We start from the raw sequence: 20343 nt of genomic DNA, 5'->3' as shown, positions 1-20343 counted from the left end.
GCCACGCTGCTTCTGCCCCAGAGGGCCTCATCTGGAAAATGGGGATGAAGACTGCGAGCCTCACGGGGGACAACCCGATGACGCTGTATCCCCCCCAGCGCTTAGGACAGGGCTCTGCACAGAGTAAGCGCTCAACAAAGAGAAGCAGCGTGGCTCAGTGGAAAGAGCACGGGCTTTGCAGTCCGAGGTCCTGGGTTCAAATCCCGGCTCTGCCACTTGTCAGCTGTGTGACTGTGGGCGAGTCACTTCCCTTCTCTGGGCCTCAGTTCCCTCATCTGTAAAATGGGGATAAAGACTGCGAGCCCCACATGGGACAACCTGATTCCCCTGTGAAACCCCAGCAGCTTAGAACAGTGCTCTGCACATAGTAAGCGCTTAACAAATACCAACAGTATTGTTATTAACACATACCAACGTTATCATTATCACTGAATACGATCGAATGGATCGCAAGGGCTTAACGAATGCCATCGTTATCGTTATTCTTTGTCCTTCGACGCGGGGCGAGGGGGAGGGACGGGGTGGGGGGGTCTGGAGGAGGAGGAGGAGGCGGGGGGGGGGCCCGGCCCAGGGTTGGCAAAGGGTTAAGGGGAGGGAGGAGCCGGAGAGGAGCCGCAGCAGGCGCAGAGTGGGAGCGAGTGGGCGGCCGGGGGAGATTGCGGAGCGGCCCCTCGTCCCCGGAGAGGCGCCGGGCCGGGCCGGGCCGGGCCATGCCCCTCCCGGGCCCTCGCCCCCTCTGAGCCGGGGCCCCGATCCTCCCCTCTCTTCCCCTCCCCTGCCATCCCCTCCCCTCCCCTCCCCTCCCCTCCCATCCCATCCCCGGCCGCGGAGGGAGGCTGCCGGGATGGTGCAGAAATCGCGCAATGGGGGCGTCTACCCCGGCCCCAGCGGGGAGAAGAAGCTCAAGGTGGGCTTCGTGGGGCTGGACCCCGGCGCCCCCGACTCCAACCGGGACGGGGCTCTGCTCATCGCCGGCTCCGAGAGCACCAAGCGCGGCAGCATCCTCAGCAAGCCCCGCTCCGGGGTGGCCAGCACGGGGAAGCCCCCCAAGCGCAACGCCTTCTACCGCAAGCTGCAGAATTTCCTCTACAACGTGCTGGAGAGACCCCGCGGCTGGGCCTTCATCTATCACGCCTATGTGTGAGTGCGGGGGAGGGGGCTGGGGGCGCAGGGAGGGAGGGCGAGTCGGGGCCTAGGGGGGCTGCCCCTAGCCCAGCGGGGGCGGTTGGGGGCAGGGCGAGGATCTGGGGGCGGGGCGGGTGGCCCCCGGGCTTGCACCCACCCCTCCGCCGGAGGGGCTCCGTGGCTGGGGAGGAGAAAGAGGGGCTGGAAGGCAGACGGTTTGGGGGAGGGGGTTGGACTCGAATCAGAGGGGAGCGAATAGCTCATTCCAGCATCCCCCCCCCCCCCATCGTTTTAAAAAGAACCGTTCAGTTAATATAAGCAAAAACTCTTTGTTTTGGACCTCCCCCCCGCAATGATCCTGATGATTGCCTCAGTTTCCCCCCCCCCCCCCGGCTTTGGCTTGATGGCCAGCGGGTGCCCATCCTCCTGCTCCCCTCCGCCGGGGAAGCCCCAGCCCTGCCGGGCGGTGAGGGATGCGATGTGGGCCCCAACCCGACTCCCCCTCCCTTAATAGTCACCCCCCTTCTCTCCCTGCGGGAAACCGGGGCGGGGGGGGATTTGCTGCATCTCCCTGATTTTTCTCTGACCGAGGGGAAGCCCGTCCCCTCCCTCTCTCCTACTCTCTCATTTGTCCTCACTTCCCGCCTCTGCTGAGAGATGAACAAAGGGACCTGGCGTGGGGGTGGAGATTCCTACCTGGCGTCGCCGTGGGGGGTCCACATCGCCACCTCATGCAGCAACTCCCCAGCCCACGCGGTATTCCCTGTGACTCCCCTCTGCTCCCATCTCATCCGCCCTTCCCTCCCTTTCCAGACAACCCTGGGTATTTCCCAACCACCGGGTTGTCTGGGCTATCGTAGCCCCGGGGAAGCCAGTCTCCACGAGGGATGTCACAAGGGGAGGCCCCCCGGCCCCTCATCTCCCCTCCCAACTCGCTGATGGGGTGGGGATGGGGGGGACGCCAAAGATCCGGCCGTAGGAACGAGGTTGGGCTGGTTCCTTTTTATTTCCACTGTGATTTGGGGGTTCCCCGCACCTGGGAAATGCCCGGGTTTAGACCCAAGTCACGGAGAGGCTTTCCGATCACCCCCCTGCTCGGATTCAAATTCGGCAAAATCGAGGCGCCGCTTCCGCTCGGTGTCACCGCCGTCGTGCCGTAGCGTTGGCGGGGGACCGACGTCGGGCAGTCTGGATCGATGGGCTGTTGTTGCCTTCTGCCGCCGCCCCTCCCTCTCTTCGGCTCTAATTCTGGGAACGTGCGTGGCTATCTCACCGGACTGCAGAATCGGCCCTCTGGGTCACGCTTAAAGAGCTCCGAGAGACCTCGGCCGGATAAGCGAGGCAGATGTGCAGTCAGATGCCAAGCGGGGTCCGATGTGGCTGGCGGCGGAGGGGTGGGGGCCGTGGCAGGAAACGACTGGGACGGAGGTCTTCGATCAGAGCCCCGCTTTTGAACAAGTTGAACTTTTGTGGCGCAATGGAAGGCGTACCCACGGCTTCCCGGCATCCGATACTGCGGGCATCTTCCCGCAGAAGGCTGCGGAGCCGCCTCTAGCCCTAGACAGATGACGAGCTAGGGCTTTGCGCTTTCCTCCCCTAAGGGTTTCCACGGTGGTGCCAGAGCCTGGCCGTGGGGTTTGTGGAAATGAGGTGTTCCCCGTCCTCCCTTCCTGCTTGCGGTGACTTGCCTTTTTCCAATAAGGTGGGTCCCAGAGCCACTGGGGACGGCACTGAGGACTCAGCCATTTTGTAAGTTGAGGCATTTCAGGGAGCTTTGAGCAAATGTACCCCCAAAACCCTCCCGCCGACAGGGTCGCAGGCGAGCAACAAGGAGATTTCCACGGGACGAGAGGGACCTCTGTGCATTTCGTGGCGCGTGTTCTGGATGAATGATACCTACGTGGCGTGTGCTTAGACGTGCCGTACTTATCGTGTTCTATTTTAGTCTTGCATGGTGTGGTAGCTTGCTTGATGCGTAATTACAACGTGAGCCTAAAGTGGGAAGATCGCGAATAGCTGACACAGTCTCTGTAGCTCTCCAGCTCTATTGCAAAGGCTGGCTTTTTAATGAGCAATTAAATACCTAAAACGGGACGGAGAAACTGTTAACGGATGCCAGCCAATCTGGACATGGCAGGAGCTTGGAATCTTTAAGTCCAATGTGAAGGTGAGGCGGTTTCTGTCACCGGAAGAGTAGGGGTTGCCCATCTCCTTCGCGTTCTGGTCCACGTATGCGTGTGGACACGATTCCAGAAAGCAGAACGGAAAACACCCCCAGGAACAGAGAAAAAAAAAGCAAGAAAGGAACATGTCCAATTGCCCCTGCCTGTGTGATTAATCTGGATACCTGCATCATTGAGCTCTGTGACCAATTAAATCCCCTTGAAAAGCAGTTGCATTTCATTAAGACAAATGACTGTGCAGTAATGCATTGTATATTAATGCCACGGGAGAGAACGAATGTCATGAAGAAGAGGCGTGCTCATTCCGGGTCCTGGATTCATGAGCTGAAAAGTTGCTCAGGAAAGAAAATATCCCCTTAGGCTGCTCTGAACCCTCAAGGGAATTGTGTGGGCATCTGAACAGCCCAGAAATCTGTTGGATTCACTTTGGAACCTTGGTCACAGTTGGATGTGTTCAGTCTCACCAGTTTATCTTGAATGACCTGAGGAAGCAAACCCCAGAGAATCTCACTTGTTTAATTTGCTACTCCGTGGTCCCTTCTCTCCAAGGAGTATCACCTTTTCTTGGCAGAAATGCGATCTGAGATGTAGAGAATGGAGTTCGGGCCATTCGGGAGCCCCCGTCAAATCCTTTGGCTACCCCTCTCTAAGTTACTGTGGAGCCTTATCCACTGAATCAACCCTGTTGTAGCTTCCCTACCATTTCTCATCATTCTTTCTTCCATAGGGATGAAATGGATATCCTTTCCCCAGCAGGTGCTCCATTAAGTACAAACGGGGGAATGTAGGGAAGGAGAGGCTGACGGAATGGGGGCGTATGCGTGTTTATGGGGGTTGTCACCCTTCGATAACCCAGAGATAATGGAGCAGGCAAAGAGTGGAGCTTTCCTTTTGGGACTCCTAATGTAGGAGTGTCTCAGGCAAGAGCTGGACTAATAGCATGTGGCTATCCTCTACTTGGGTCAGAACCTTATTAGAGAAATTCTTCTTCAGATTCCATCGAGTCGTTTCCGACCCCGAGCGGCTCCATGGACCCACCCTCTTCGGACTGTCCCGTCTTCTGGAATGAAATCATTCCGGTATGTGTATCTATAGAGTTTTCTGGGCATAGATTCGGAAGTGGTGTACCCCTGCCGCCTTCTGCGCTCCAAAAACCCGAGTCTCCGCGTGTCTTTGATCGACGTTTTGATCGCTTGATCATCCGCCTTTGACTTTTTCTCATGCTGCTGCTGCCCAGCACAGGTGAGTCGACTTTTGTCTGATGCTTCGACTTGGACCCTTCCATTACGGGTAACCCTATGTGGTTACCCTATGTGTAAGCTTTATCAGAGTATGCAAACTCTCCTGCTACGATAAGGTGTCGATTCATAGGACAGTATTAGAGAAACGGAGACTACTTTTGCAGTAGGAGGTGGAGAAACTGGATATGCTATGGAGACTTGGCACACTTTGATCCTCTTAATGCCAACACTGTTACCTCGATCTTGCCTGTCTCACCGCCGACCTCTCACCCGTGTCCTGCCGCCGGCCTGGAACACTCTCCTTCTCCATATATAGCAGACAGTTACTCTCTCCACCCTTAAAACCTTGTGCAAGGCACATCTCCAAGAGGCCTTCCTTGACTAAGCTCCCCTTTCCTCCTTTCCCACTCCCTTCTGGGTCTCCCTGATTTGCTTCCTTTATATACCCTTCCCTCAGCCCCACAGCACTTAGGTACATATCCATAGTTTATTTATATTTGTCTTCCCCATTAGACTGTGAGCTTGCTGTGGGCAGGGAATGTGTCTACCGGCTCTGTTAGATTGTACTCCCCCAAGTACTTAGTACAGTACACCGTAAGAGTTCAATAAAGATGATTGATTGGAGAGAAACAAAACTGACTAGAGAGGGATAGTCCAAAAGGCCCTAGGAAGAAAGGTTAAGGGGATTGGAGTTGTTTAGAAGAGAAGGCTAAGGGCTGAATGACTGACTTCCGATATGTCAACACTGAAACTGTCTCCTGGGGAAGGAGGGGGATCACTGTGTCCCTGGAGATCTTTAATACTAAGGAACTGAGAGCCACCCGTTCTGGGTGCTTAGGATTTACCTGCTTGGAGGAAAGTGTTGGGTCAGATGACGTCTGGATTTCTTTTTCAATTCCAGGTCCTTGCTCTGTAGCTCACGGATGCATTAAAAAACTAAGGCAGAGTTAATACACTAGATGCTAGTTTGTGATGGGCAAAGGAAGAGGGAGATAAGATAACGCAATGGTTAGCATATATCTGTGATTGTCTCAGTCCCTTTGTTTACGTGTTATATATTATATATGTTTTAACCCTTAATAAACACTAGTCTGGATGCAGTGTCATCTTCACTGTGGCTGAAATCCGATCGGAGCCAGAAGGAGGTTTGCCTTCACAGAGATTGTGATTCTACCCTCTGTGTATTGACTTCAAATTAGAATTGATTATTTTTAATTCTTTGCTTTCCCTCTTTATTACATTAGACATTTTAATTTAATTTTCATGGGGAACTCATGCCAAAGCTGCATAGATACATTTCTTGGATAAAACAGTCAGTGGTACTGATTGACTACTTACTATGTGAAGAGCATTGTACTAAGCACTTGGGAGAGTGCAATATAACAGAATTAGCATACACATCATTTGGAATCGGAAGGAGTCATTATTTCACCGACTCCTAAGAAAAGAAAATAAGAGCAGTGCTTAAACCTAACAGTTCCCATCCATCTCTGAGAACAAATTCTCCTATTGGGTGAAATGGAATGATGTTTTACTTTCTAGATGATAGTATTCATTAAACATCTTTATAACAAAACTGTAGGACTGGCTTGGGGGATGGGATTTGGAGGTCTTTTATAAGATTAATCAGTTTATGGGGAAGTGTCTGAAACAACTTTGTTCTGCAGAAAATTATAGTTATATCATCCGAGATTTATCTGGAGGATTTATTTTTCAAAGAGCTTAAAGTACTTCTTCACCTATCTTGTTCTCCTTGAAGATAAGGAGGGCAAAATAGATTTTCCCAATTTTACAAATGGGGAAAATGAGACCCAGATAAATTATGTAATTTGTTCAAGGCAACTCGATGTCGTTGCCAGAGTTGAGACCAGAATTCCAGTCCAAGAAACTTTCTCCTAGATCACTCTGCATTTAAAATTTGCTATTTTGTATTATGTACGTTCCGACCTGTAGTTTTCCAAATATTCCAGAGTAGCTGACCTCACCATATTGAAGTTTGATGGGTTTTCTTTCCAAGTCCTAGTTTGGCACTATTGGTAAGAGTGATTAAGAGCTTGGATTCTCTGAGTAAGACTGTGCTGTAGGTTAGTACGTCTGAACATTTCCAAATTGCTGATCCCCTGTTCTGGGTGGTACCATTTTGGAGGGCCCCATGCATGCGATGACACAGACTAGCGGCCTAGTTAAGAGCACTCAAAATGGCAGCAAGGCCCTTGGATCTCTGATCTCACACACGATTCTACACATATGCAGTGCCATTCAAGATGCTGGAACCCAGACATTTTGGAGGCACGTCGGAAAGAGCCTGAAGTCACAGAATTAGGGGGAATTGCTCATAGGTGATAACAATATTGCATTTTCCTGACTGATGGTATTGAATGTAGCCACTCAACCTGGTTCTTGAGCATCAAGCTTCACATTTTGTTTGCCTAGTCTCATTGTCAATAGAAGATCATGCAATTGGAAACAAATATGAGTATCTGATGAGGAAGATGAAGGCTGTAGTGAGGCTTTTGTCTCTTGGTAGAATCTGCCATAATTCTCTGACAGAATGCTGCCTGATTTTTTTTTAAACAATAGAAGTAAAGGGGTGGGAATTTCTGCTAGTTCTCCGAGTAGCCTGGAGTGAAAAGAACATGCTTGGAGATCATGACATGGAATTCACAAATAAAAATATTGTCCCCTGAAATCCACATATAAATATGGGGTGAAGATGTCTGTAAAGTGCACATCCTTTGCAAATTTAGCAGAATTTATAGCATAAATGAGCATAAATGCCACTGTGGTTTTATTTTGTCCCTTCCCTGTTGTAGTATAAGATCTTTGTGGATAAGGAAAGCCTCATTTAATGAGTCTGTATTACCCAAGCTCCTAACGCAATGTGCTATGCCAGGAGGGTGACCAGTAAACATTCCTAAGTTTACTGGTTATGTTTATTTAAACAAAGTGTGATTTAGCTAGGTCAGGATTCCAAGGAAGAACAGCTATTATTGAAAGCATTTTTGAGAGAGGCAAGTGGCCTAAAGGTAAGAGAATGAGACTTGGGAATCAGAAGACCTGTATTCTAGTGTTTTGCTGATCATTTGCTATATGCCTATGGACAAGTTGCTTAACCCCTCTCTCTGCTTCTGTTTCCCCATCTTTAATATGGATAATACCAGCTTTTTATTTACCTAATGGAGGTATTGTCAGGACCAGGGCAAGCGGAAAGAGCACGGTTTTGGGAGTCAGAGATCGTGGGTTGTAATCCCTGCTCTGCCGCTTATCAGCTGTGTGACTTTGGGCAAGTCACTTAACTTCTCTGTGCCTCAGTTACCTCATCTATTGTCTTGTTTTTGTTTTGTTCTGTATTGCTCTGCTGTCTGTCTCCCCCAATTAGGCTGTGAACCCATCATTGTGCAGGGATGGTCTCTATCTGTTGCCGAATTGTACATTCCAATCGCTTAGTACAGTTCTGTACACATAGTAAGTGCTCCATAAATACTGTTGAGTGAGTGAAAATGGCAATTAAGACTGTGAGCCCCACATGGGACAACCTGATTACCTTGTATCTACCCCAGCGCTTAAAACAGTCCTTGGCAAATAGTAAGCTCTTAACAAATACCACAATTATTATTATTATAAGGGCAACTCTTTGGAAAATTTAAGCAATCAATCTGATTTGTGGAGTGCTTCCTGAGTGAATAATAATAATAATAATGTTGGTATTTGTTAAGCGCTTACTATGTGCCGAGCACTGTTCTAAGCGCTGGGGTAGACATAGGGGAATCAGGTTGTCCCACGTGGGGCTCACAATCTTAATCCCCATTTTACAGATGAGGGAACTGAGGCACAGAGAAGTTAAGTGACTTGCCCACAGTCACACAGCCGACAAGTGGCAGAGCTGGGATTCGAACTCATGAGCCCTGACTCCAAAGCCCGTGCTCTTTCCACTGAGCCACGCTGCTTAGGATAGTGCAAAGCACTATCCTAAGCGTTTGGGAAAGTACGATATTACAGAGTTCATAGTCACGTTCCCGGCCCAATATGAGCTTCCCCGATTAGACCGTAAGCCCATCAAAGGGCAGGGACTGTCTCTATCTGTTACTGATTTGTACATTCCAAGCGCTTAGTACAGTGGTCTGCACATAGTAAGCGCTCAATAAATACTATTGAATGAATGAATGAATACAGTTTGGGGGAGGAGAGAGACATTAAATAAATTACAGATATGTACAAAAGTGCTGTGCGACTGAGGGAAGGGTGAATAAAGGGTGCACTTCTAAGTCCAAGGGGAAGGCAGGAGGGAGTTGGAGAAGAGGAATTGAGGCCTAGTGAGGGAAGGCCCCTTGGAGGAGATGCGTCTTCAATAAGGCTTTGAAGGTGGGGAGAGTCATTGTCAGACATATGTAGAGAGAGGGCATTCCAGGCCAGAGGCAGGATGTGGGTGAGAGGTTGGCGATGATACGCCTTCATGGTGTCTATTATTATCATTGCTATTCCCTTGGAGTCAGAAATGAACCTGTGACTTTCTGGAGGGTAGATGGCCTCATGGTGTGGAACAGAAGAGGTGAGAGTGAGACCTAATAACTTTAATGGTCATTAAAAAGCCTCTGTGCTGGCAGCTGTAAAGGGTGTTAATCCCTAGGAAGCTATTTGTCTCCGGAATTTCCCAGAAGGTTCTAATTGGCTGTAGTACCTGTTGCTTCTTGCACCTCTCTGTTGGCTAGTGGTGCTGCAAGTTGAATGGGATGATGGCATTTTGGTGCTATGCCACAGTTCCTTTAGCAGGCAAGACCTCACTTTATTTCCGTCATATCTTCACAATTTTTGGTGAGGTCGTGCAAAGATAGGGATGGGCTGCAAGGCTGTAGGATTTTTTTTTGCAAGTAAAGGGAGGAAAGAAAACCCAAGATGATTAATGTTCAAGATATTGACCATATGTAGGGCTGGAAACTTTAATTCAGGAAGCAAAGTATTAGGACAGCTCCATGCCAAATGGAAACTAGCATATGAGGAACCTGCCAAAATGGTTGTGATCAGCACCCAGAAATGTAAAGTAGTGTTAACTACTCAGCCATCGAAAAACCTCCTCAGGATGCGTTAAAATAGACTATATGCATACAAAAAGTTTATTTCCCCCACCCCCCCTCTTCTTTTTGAAATGCCCCAGAGTTAAATTGGATAAATTGGGGTATTTAAGTTGCGGTTAGCCTACTTCAAGAACACTTTTTCTATTCCAGCTTTTTTTTCTCATGCTGCCCCTCCATTCATCCATTTGTCTTTATTTTTTTTTTAATAGGGAAAATGGAATGAGAAAATGAATACCTGATTAAAATAATATCAGTGATCGATCTATGGGGTCTGAAGCTGCAGAAAGTGCTCCCTTGAAACTCGGTCTGCTGCAGGGGCTCCCGGATCCCAGCCTGAGACTAGATGTCAGGAAACCTTGGGGAAGGTATTTTGATGAGAAAGGGGATGAATGAGGAGACTCCATCTTCCAGACTTAGGACCCTGTTCCGGGGCTTTTGATTTTAAATACCTGAATGAGAGGGGAGTCGGATTTGAGGGAATACGTTATCAGGGATGTGGAACCTCACTATAGTGAATAATTAATTAGCCACATAGTATAGATGTATTTGAGTTGAATGTCATTTAGGTCTAAATATGTCATGACAGGACTTTCCAAATTTGGATGTGTTGTCATTACATAATTGAGCCTGTACATCAAAAGTTAAGAGTTGCCATTCTATCATTCAAGAAGGATCCACTTTATCATATTATAATTTAGATTGGGAAATTTGGAATAGCTCCATCTGAAATTGACAACCCAGACATTGCAATTGCTTAATTCACTCACTGCAACTAACCTGACATTTTTAAAGCTAGACTGCCATTTTTGTTTTCTGAGGGGAAAATTTTATTACTGATGTCAGAGAGAAACATTTCTACTGACATTTAAGTCTAGATCTGGTTTAACTTGATGATGAATCCAAACTAAGAGTTTTCCACTGGTCCAGGTCAAAAATTGCTCTGAAGAATGTATTTCACCCAAAGTTGGTGGTCCAGTGTATCACTGGGATATTTATCTTTGTCAAAAAACAAATCTGCTTAGCCAGAATAATTGTGGAAGGACATTTGTAATGAGAGATTATTTCACCAGTCCAGGGACTGAAGCCTACTCCTGGGTCCAGAATGGAGAGGTGGTTGAACCTTGTTGCCTCCTCCATGGCTAAAACCTTCACGCAATCTTATTTCCACCCGCTACCCTAAATGAATGTTGTATATTTATGGGAGTTTTGTTAGGTCTTTTATTTTAGAGACTTATGGGCACATATGGGCTGCTTTAGAGGCTGAATCTAACTGGAGGAATGGATGAATTTTTGGATTGGTGGAAATTTGTGGTTTCATGGGGAAAGAAGTCAAGAGCTTTATTTGTTCTTTGTATTATGGCTTAAATGCCATACCTCTTCCTTCTTTGTAATCCTCTCTGAGGGGAGAAAGAGTTAAAATGACTGACCAAAGTGGTTATAGGACAATTGTTCCAATCAAATTGAGGTCTCATTCTTCACATGCTGCAGTGAGGGGAAGATTACAGCCACGTTGTGGCTAGATTTCTATTTCTGCCCATAAAGTACCACATTTTTCTTCATGATTTGGCATCATATAGCCAGATCAAGACAGTGTTTATGGGTCCACCAGTAAAGTTGTCCCCGAGTCCTAGGCTTCACAGTATTTTTTGCTGCTTCATTTATAAACCTAGAATGGCCTCCCTTTCCTGCTAGGGACTCAGATTAGATACACTTTGAGGCAAGGAAAAGACTTTGGAGTTGTGTCAGAGAAACTCACCAGGGAGGTCAATGAGGTTAATGTATTCCCTTTGACCCTATTCTGTCATTTGGGAAAATTTTTTTTCAAAAAAAAAGTGCTCTGCATTGGGAATGAGGTGGAATAGTCCTGGCTAGAAAACCTGAGCCATATCTGGCAATGCCTGATGCTCTCAGTCCCTCAGTGTGTGAACTCTAAAATGAGCTAAATAATTCAAGGTGAAATTACTGTGATTAGAAAAGATTTTTCTAATCACTATGCCTAATTATATAGCAGAGTAAATCTCTATAAACAATCTTAAGTGTCTTCAAAGTAATAGAAAAAATAATTAACAGTTAGGTGGGACGTTTACTTCTTGGAGGAGTTAAGCAGATTAGCGCTGAGAAAATTTAGATTTCATTTAGCATCCAATAGAAATCAGTGATATTCAGACTTGTTTTCATGAAAACTCGTGTTCATTGTGACAACAGTTTTACCTTCAAATAGTTGGAAAATTTCAGCAGTTATGTTTTTAAAGAATCTTATAAAATTTGACAAGAATTGGAAAATTTTACAGTAGACACTGGATATTTGTGTCAGGAAGTGAGGTTACATGCAATATTGTCCAGCCCCAGATGGGTGATAACCAATTCTTCTAATTCCCCTAGTAGACCGTAAGATCCAAGGTTGTTTCTTCTAATTTCTTTGAACTCTCCCAAGTGCTTACCACAAAGTAGGCGCTCAGTGAAAACTATTGATTTTCATTTTAAAGACCTCAGAGGCAATATTCCATAACTTCCTTCATTTCAATCTCAGCTCTTTCACAGTCACTGCTTTTTTTTTAATAATATGGTATTTGTTAAGCACTTACTGTGTGGAAGGCACTGTACTAAGCACTGGGGTAGATACAAGATAATCAGGTTGGATACAGTCCTGGTACAGATTAGGTAAATGAGGCCCAGAGAAGTTCAGTGACTTGCTCAAGGTCATACAGCAGACAAGTGGCAGAACTGGGATTAGAACTCAGGTCCTCTGACTCCCAGGCCCATGCTTTATCCACTAAGCCATGTTGCCTATCACTGTTAGAAAATTCCTCCTCATATTTAACCTAACTTCATCACCCTGCATTTGTTTTGAAACCTTTCCTCTTGTACTCAGTAAGGATTGATAATGTCTACATGCACTAAGGATTAGACAGAATAACCAGTGTGCAAGTGACAAATCCACTCTCCCATCAGAATCCTTGCTCTGTTTTTAGTCTATGTAAAACAAACCTAGCTAATACATTCCATTGACTTTGAGGGTTAAATTGCAGCAAGTTTATTTATTTTGAGCTGTGAAATAGGAACAAAAGTCATGTGGAATTGGGAGCAGTTCTGACACGTCTATGCAGACTTTTGTTGCTAGATTTAAAAATTTCTAGAATTAGCCTTACATTTTAAAGAGTTTTATGCCACACAGTCATTACTGCCCACCAAGAATGATCCAGCACTGACAAGAGCACAGTGTAGGCCTGCTTGTTTTTTTCTAGAAACTTGTATTCTCAATCTAGAGACCATTTTTGAAAAGTTACGTTCATGTTGTATTTGTATCTTAATATTTGGTCCCCAAATCTTGTGCTCCTTTGAAAGCACTGCCCCAGATTGCCAGTAACTTTTGAACTGCACCAGTCTTAAATCTTGGAATCATTAAGATCCTGCTGTGGAGCTTTGCCTGACTCTAGTGATTACATTTTAAGAGTTTTATGCCACACAGTCATTACTGCCCACCAAGAATGATCCAGCACTGACAAGAGCACAGTGTAGGCCTGCTTGTTTTTTTCTAGAAACTTCTATTCTCAATCCAGAGACCATTTTTGAAAAGTTACGTTCATGTTGTATTTGTATCAATATTTGGTCCCCAAATCTTGTGCTCCTTTGAAAGCACTGCCCCAGATTGCCAGTAACTTTTGAACTGCACCAGTCTTAAATCTTGGAATCATTAAGATCCTGCTGTGGAGCTTTGCCTGACTCTGTGAAGAGCTCACCTTGCAAATTTTTGTTCTGGCATGTTTTTGTTATTAGCAGGACTTGTCCAGGCAAATTCTAAAGTTTCAGGTCTAAACAATTTACTTAAGCTTATCATTCCAGAGTCACCTCATTGTAGTGGTCTCGATGTTCTTTCCTTTCCAATTAGCATTGGAACTGAATTACATAAGACACTCACGTTGGAGATGCCACTATTTTAATTAGTTAAGAACTGAATTAATATGTGAAAGATAATCAACGGTTTTGAATCAGACAGAATGTAAACAGGTGCAGTAAAGAACCTGCCAGAAAAATGCAAGCTATTTCCTGTGATAGACTCTTTATTTGAAAAGTGAGGTGGTGCTGATGCAAAATAGAATTATGAAGACCTTTTTCTCCATCTGTCTTTATCCCAGGAACTTTACCTTTTATTTGAGAGAGGTTTTTAAGAAATCACTCTTACAGGGGACTTGAGTTAAGATAAGAATGTGTTTGAGAAAGGGGAGAGGAGTTGAGCATGCACCAGGAAAGAGAAAAACCAAAACCTTTGTAATGAGGGATGTCTGAAGATAGTAATCAGTGTAGATCTAAGTTTCTACTAAAAAAAGATTGGAAAGGAAATGAAACAAAAACAACATTTTAAAAGTCTTGTCTTGTTCTGATTCTTTTGGCACAAAGGATGACACTCTTTTCTGCTCCAGGTAATAGCAACTGGGCTCTACACTGTGAGCTTCATGTAGAACAGCGACATTACGTCTGGTCTGATTGCATCTACCCCAGGACTTAGGACAGTATTTAACACATAGTAAGGATGTAACAAATACAACCAAAAGAAGCAGCATGGTCTAGTGGTAAGAGCATGGGCCTGGGAGTCGGAGGACATGAGTTCTAATGCTGGCTCTGCCACCTGTCTGCTGTGTGACCTTGGGCAAGTCACGTAACTTCTCTGTGCCTCAGTTACCTCATTTATAAAATGGGAATTAAAACTGTAAGCCTGACGTGGTACGACCTGATTACCTTGTGTCTACCATTGCTTAGAACAGAGCTTGGCACATAGTGAGTAGCGTAACAAATACCGTAATTATTAAGAAGCATAGTGTAGTGGAAAGTGCACAGGCCTGAGAGTTCAAGGACCTGGGTTCTGATGTTGGTTTTGCCACTTGTCTGCTGGGTGACCTTGGGCAATTCACTTTTCTTTCACTCAGTTTCCTCAATATGTGAGACAGAGACTGTCTGGCCTGATTCACTTGTGACTACCCCGGTGCTTAGAACAGTGCTCGATACTATTATCAGACCACATCCATATACAGATCCTGGCGAGTTGCCCTCCATTACCATAAATTTGCAGATCCCATGCATTAGCTCAATGTGCACTGGCAACCATGAAGGCTCACATAAGGGTGGAAATCATCAGGATAGTAATGAAAAACTAATCAGGAACCATAGTTTTACCATTCTATAGAAAACATAATATACCCACCCCTGGACTACTGATTTCTGGTTGTCATACTTTAAGAAGGATATAACAGAGCTAGAAGAGATACAGAAACAGGCAGCTAAAATGATCAGGGTCTTTTCTCAAAAAGACTGATAAGCTTAGGTCTTTCAGTGTGGACAGACAAACGTTAAGAGGGCATAAAGGACTAAAATTTACAAAATCAGTGAGGGGGTTGTCAGTACATGGAATTGCTCTTCAGCATGTCCCACAATACCAAAGCTGAAGGTTGAAATTGGCAGGTGTGAAACAAACATAAAGAAGTACTTGACCCAGCAGAAATCATTACCTTAGGAAGTTGAGGAAGAGAAAATTGACAAGCAGATATATGGAGGGTTTAGCTAAAATATTGGGTTATTAGAAGGAAAAGTTAGTGAGGTTAGAGGGGAAAGACATATCTAAGAAAGGGTTAGATAGATTCATGGATAATAAAATTAAGGATGTTAGCTGGTATACCATTAACCACAGTGAGGGGTAGTAAGACAACCATCCTCACCCTTCCCTCAGCTGACTTTTGGTTATTATATTAAGGACAGAATATAGAGCTGGAAGAATCATCGGTCTGACCAATAAGCTTATGTCCTTTTGCAACTCACGGGGGAAATGAGTTTAGAGCTCCCTGATGGAATTTCATCTGGAACTGAAATCCATTGTCCTGGGGGTCAGAGTAAGGACAGCTCTAGGCTTGATATTTAGAAATTTAAAAGCCTCAGCAAGTCTTGCCGGGAACTCTGAGCCAAGAGTCACCCACAGGAAATTCCACCTAAAGAAACAGATTCCCACAGGATAAAGAGGGGACATATCAATGTTTCATTCAAATGATGCTATTTCTTCCATTTACCTCTAAAGAAATTCCATCTATGGTCTTAAATCAGATTAAACTTTTTAAAAAGAAAAAGAACTCTAGATTCTTCTTCATATTCAAGCCTACACTGAACAAGTGATTCAGTGTTCCAACTTTTCAGAATAGGAAGGCATTAGTTGCCCTGGATCCCATCTTTTGTTGTTAATACTCTTAATATATGTTAATGTTCTTCCAACCTACTCACTGTACCTCAATCTTGTCTATCTCACTGTCGACCCCTCGCCTACATCCTGCCTCAGGCCTGGAACTCGCTCCCTCTTTATATCTGACAGATACCTTCAAACCCTTATCCATATCACATCTCTTCCAGGAGGGCCTTCCCTCACTAAGTCCTCAATTCCCTCCCCACCAAAAAAAATCTCTCTTTCCCTTCTACATCACTCTTGCACTTGGATTTTCACCCTTAATCACCCTATCATCAGCCCCACAGCATTTGTGTACATATCCATAATTTCTATTAATATCAGTCTCTCCCTCTAGACTCCTCATGGGCAAAGAATGAATCTTCCAACTCTGTTGTGTTCTCTCCTAGTGCTTAGTACAGTGCCCTGCACAAATAAGCACTCAATAAATACCACTGAGTAATTAATTATTATAAACTGAGGAGCAGAATGCGAAGAGCAATGGCCATCTTTCGGTGTAGCCCAAAGATTTTGTTTTGGAGCCTCTGGGCCGTACCTTGGTTTTCACAACTTTTGTGTGCGCCCAACAGTACACAGACTCAGGCTCAACTGGATCACCAAGTTTGACTCCCCTGGTCGTTAGGGGAAGGAACATTTATGGCTTAGGGCTTCCTCTCTAATGAACTGAATACAGGAGAACAACCCAGTCCTTGAGGAGATCTTAGTTTAGTGAACGAGGACTCTGAAACTTTAATGCAGCTGTGTGTGCTTGGTCATGGCAGATTAGAAATGCCTATCACTGCCTTTCCTTCAGAAACCTCACGTGTTGGAGAGCCAGGAGGTTCCCATGTATGTGTGCCGTGGATATGAGACTGTGACTGCAAGCCTCTTGTGGGCAGGGATTTTGTATACCAACTCGATTGTACTGTACTTTCCCAAGAGTTTAGTGCAGTGTTTTGCATTCATTGAATACCATTAATTGAGAAACAGTGCCTGATGGTTGTTTTAATCTGAGATTTTATCAGTGGGTGGCAGGAAACGGATGAGAGGTGAATGCTATAAACATAATTTTTGAGGCAGCTGAAAATCCTCTCGGATCAATCTTGCTCATCGTGTAGAACTGAAAAACATTGTGGCCTAGTGAAAAGAGCACTGGGAGTCAGAGGACCTGTGTTCTAGTCCCAGTCCCTCCAGTTGTCTGCTGTGTGACCTTGGGGAAGTAACTTAGCTTCTTTGTGCCTCAGTAACCTCATCTGTAAAATGGGGGTTAAGACCGAGCCCCATGAAGGCTGGGGACTTTGTCCAACTTGATTTTCTTGTATCTACCCCAGTGCTCAGTACAGTGCTTGGCACATGGTAAGCATGGAAATAAGTGCCGTTAAAAAAGTAATCCATGAATGTTGCCAAAAGAGCCTCTGTAGGCATACATCCTTTTAATGCCTATTAATACTAAAATTCACCCTAATGCAGAATGCATAGCCAATTAAGCATTTCTCTGGGAGCCAGAAGAAACCCTCCTAGGTAGTGACGCCTCTGTTAAAATTAAATTGTTTATTAATTCTGCCTCAGAGCAGATATGTGGACCCAATAAAGATGGACTTCATTTCTACCCTGAATATGGACTGATTAGTCTCATGATTGCTGTAGTCAGCTAGATTTTTTTATTTTATTATTACAGAAGTCAACCATGTAATATCAGCTCAAGAAAAAATGTGAATTTAAAAAGTTTTTATAATTACAGTAGTAGTCCCTCATTTCTTCCTCTTTCTATGATATTACTTTTTCTTTTATGCATTAGTATGAAAACCCCTTAATTTTTACTTCCCAGCTACAAATTAATACCCATCACCCTGGTCTAGCCTTTGCTTCCCAAACTGTTGTATGGTTTTTGCTTAAGCATTAGGTTCCCCAATTTCAGATATTTTAATCTTCTGTTCAGTTTTTCCCCAAATCCATAGCCACCTGCATTCCAACATATACCCATGATTTCCTTTGGCTATTTAGTGGGATCCCTGCCTCACCACTGGATAAAGAGCCCTGTACACACTGCATCCTGTTAAATTGATACTTCAGTATGGGTCAATCTGGCTGGGATGGAGTTGCTGTGGGAACCATCCTTGTTAATGTCTCTGTGTCTGCAGCTTCAAGTGTAATTCTGCCTTCATGGAGTGGTTTCTGGCGCTATATTTCCTTTCCTTTTCCCTTATCTCTCGTTCTCTTTTTAAATTACAAAGGAACAAAATACGGGGAATTGGAGTTTGTGTACAGAGATCTGTCTTTTGCCACATCACATACAGAATTTAATACGGACATGGCTCAATTGTCAGGGGGATGGGAGCAAAGGAGAATCTGGCTAAGTAAATCCTTAAGTAATCCAAAACCCCATTTTAGCTAATTGCCTCAACTATTAAACCATTCCCCAGAGTTGCTGAGAAGTTTGGATTAGTTCATATTTGAATCTCTCTCTTCTCTGCCTAGTCTCTACTAGGTATGCCAAAGAGCTCTGAAATAGCCAAATGTCAAACAGGAAAATGCGAAGGACGGGGACTGAATTCAAGAATAATCAAGAGTCTAGACTGTAAGCCCCTTGATAACAGAGACTGCCTTGCTTCTGGTTTGCTCTCCCATGTGCTGTCATGTGGTGTTAAGTGCACAGTAGACACTTGATAAATATTATATTGACTGAGTTGACTGCGTGTAATGGAAGAATCAAATAGTTCATAGAGTTGAATGTCCAATCCCACCTCAGACTAACTGGGCAGATGAATCTAGATCAGCCTCAACATGATGGGTTGTTTCATTGTTCATTTAAAAACAGTTCCATTCAGTGGGATGGAACAGTTCAGAGGGTAATTTCTGAGACAGATGGGTTAGATGGATCACTAACCTCTAACTCACCTGCCTGCATCTTCCAGTTTCTGTGCTCATATCTTGCAACCAAACTTATGTAGAGATGGATAACAGGTTGGCAAATGAGCACAATTTGGAAAAATCACTGACATTGAGGGTTTTTAAATGGCTGGATCTTTAGCTAGGACATGAGAATACCTTATGCCTGGGACAAGAAGACCTCCTACAGCTATGCTGGGGAAAAATGAGGCCTAGCCATGAACAACCGACCTCACTCTTTTCCCCAAGATGTTCCTGGGAGCATCAGAGTCCAGAAAACCAATGAAGAGATGCTGTAGTTGAGGAGTGAGAGGGAAGAGACGAACTACCAGTCAGTCTATGGCAGCCAAAAGCGCAATGTCATGTCTCCAAACAGAAAATTGGGAGTGAGTTCTCCTGGGAAAGTCAGGTTGGTTGAGAAAGCTTTTTCACATAGGGGCTCTGGGAGACAGAGCTCATGCAAATTTTTACCTCCTGCAGACAGAATTATGAGAAACACATCTCTCTTTCCTGGGGAGCCCTGAGGATAGAAACTTTTTTCCAGTATATTTCAATACGACAAGCAATTAGAACTACCAAGCCTCAGCTCTCAAGAGATAGCAGGTAGAGATAATTGAACAGGGCTCACTTCAATTTGTTTTTACCCTGACAAGCCTTCTTGTGCGAAAGATCTAGATTTTGACAATTTGACGTCCAAGAGCTGGAAAGGGGATGTAATATTGCAATCTTTGAAGATAGTTTAGAATCAGTTTTTCAGAAAGTGGGACACGCTAAAACCCTTAGGCTGACTAAATTTTATCTAATCTGAATATAATCTAACTCAGAAAAGCACATGCTATTAAGGATTCTGCTTGTAATCTTGCTTGCTGTTCCCTAAAAGTTAGCACTTTCCTAGTTGCGAGTTTAATAGTAAGTTTTGGTGATGTCAAAGGTAAAAGCGAGGGAGGATCGCCATGTACTCAGACTGGCAAACTGACAGGGAGCCAAAGGAGTTTGTTATGGATAAAGGATCATTTCCCTCACTTTCCTCTCCCTCAATCCTGTCATAGATCTTGCACCATATCTTACAAGAGAAAACAGTAATTTTCTTCAAAGTTGGGTAAGGGGTATCCCAGATTATTCTGAAAACTGCGCCCAAATATCTACCCAATCTCTCAATCAACAGTATTTATTAAGCAGTTACTAGTGCAGAGTATTGAACTGAGTGCTTGGGAGAGTACAATAAATACAACAAAATTAGCAGTCATGTTCCCTGCCCATAATGAGTTTACAGACTAGAATATGAAACATACATTACATAAATAATTTACAATATGTAATTTAAAGGTATGTACATAAATATTGTGAGGCTGACGGTGGAGTGAATATCAAGTGCCCAAAGTTCACGGACCCAAGTCCATAGACAACATAGGGAGAGCAAGCTGGGAAAAAGAGGGCTTAATTAAGGAAGGCCTCTCAGAGAAGATGTGACCCCTGCATAACTATTATTGTTTACTGGGGCTCTGGCTAGTTTTTGAAGAGTAGCATAGCCTAGTGGATAGACCACAGACCTTGGAGTCAGAAGCCCCTGGGATCTAATACCGGCTCTGCCATTTGTCTGCTGTGTAATCTTGGAAAGTCACTTCACTTCT

At 44.7% G+C, this 20343-nt stretch overlaps 1 protein-coding gene across 14 annotated transcripts in view; it reads left to right on the top strand.

The window, feature by feature from the left end:
- Positions 1 to 790: 790 nt before the first annotated feature.
- KCNQ2 (potassium voltage-gated channel subfamily Q member 2) overlaps positions 791 to 20343 on the top strand; it is a 115147-nt gene continuing 95594 nt past the window's right edge. For 7 of the 14 annotated variants that reach the window (XM_039912803.1, XM_029070396.2, XM_039912800.1 and 4 more), the window contains exon 1: positions 793 to 1140. In XM_039912803.1, coding sequence (XP_039768737.1) covers positions 845 to 1140 — 296 coding nt within the window. In that variant the 5' untranslated portion in view covers positions 793 to 844. Of the gene's footprint in view, positions 1141 to 20343 lie in introns of all 14 variants that reach the window. The other 7 variants (XM_029070395.2, XM_029070394.2, XM_039912799.1 and 4 more) reach the window with 3 other exon arrangements.

Source organism: Ornithorhynchus anatinus, chromosome 8 (assembly GCF_004115215.2).
Source record: "Ornithorhynchus anatinus isolate Pmale09 chromosome 8, mOrnAna1.pri.v4, whole genome shotgun sequence".
Classification (NCBI taxonomy): Eukaryota; Metazoa; Chordata; class Mammalia; order Monotremata; family Ornithorhynchidae; genus Ornithorhynchus; species Ornithorhynchus anatinus.
Note: the sequence above shows the minus strand (reverse complement) of the source record. Positions and strands in the feature narration are given on the sequence as shown.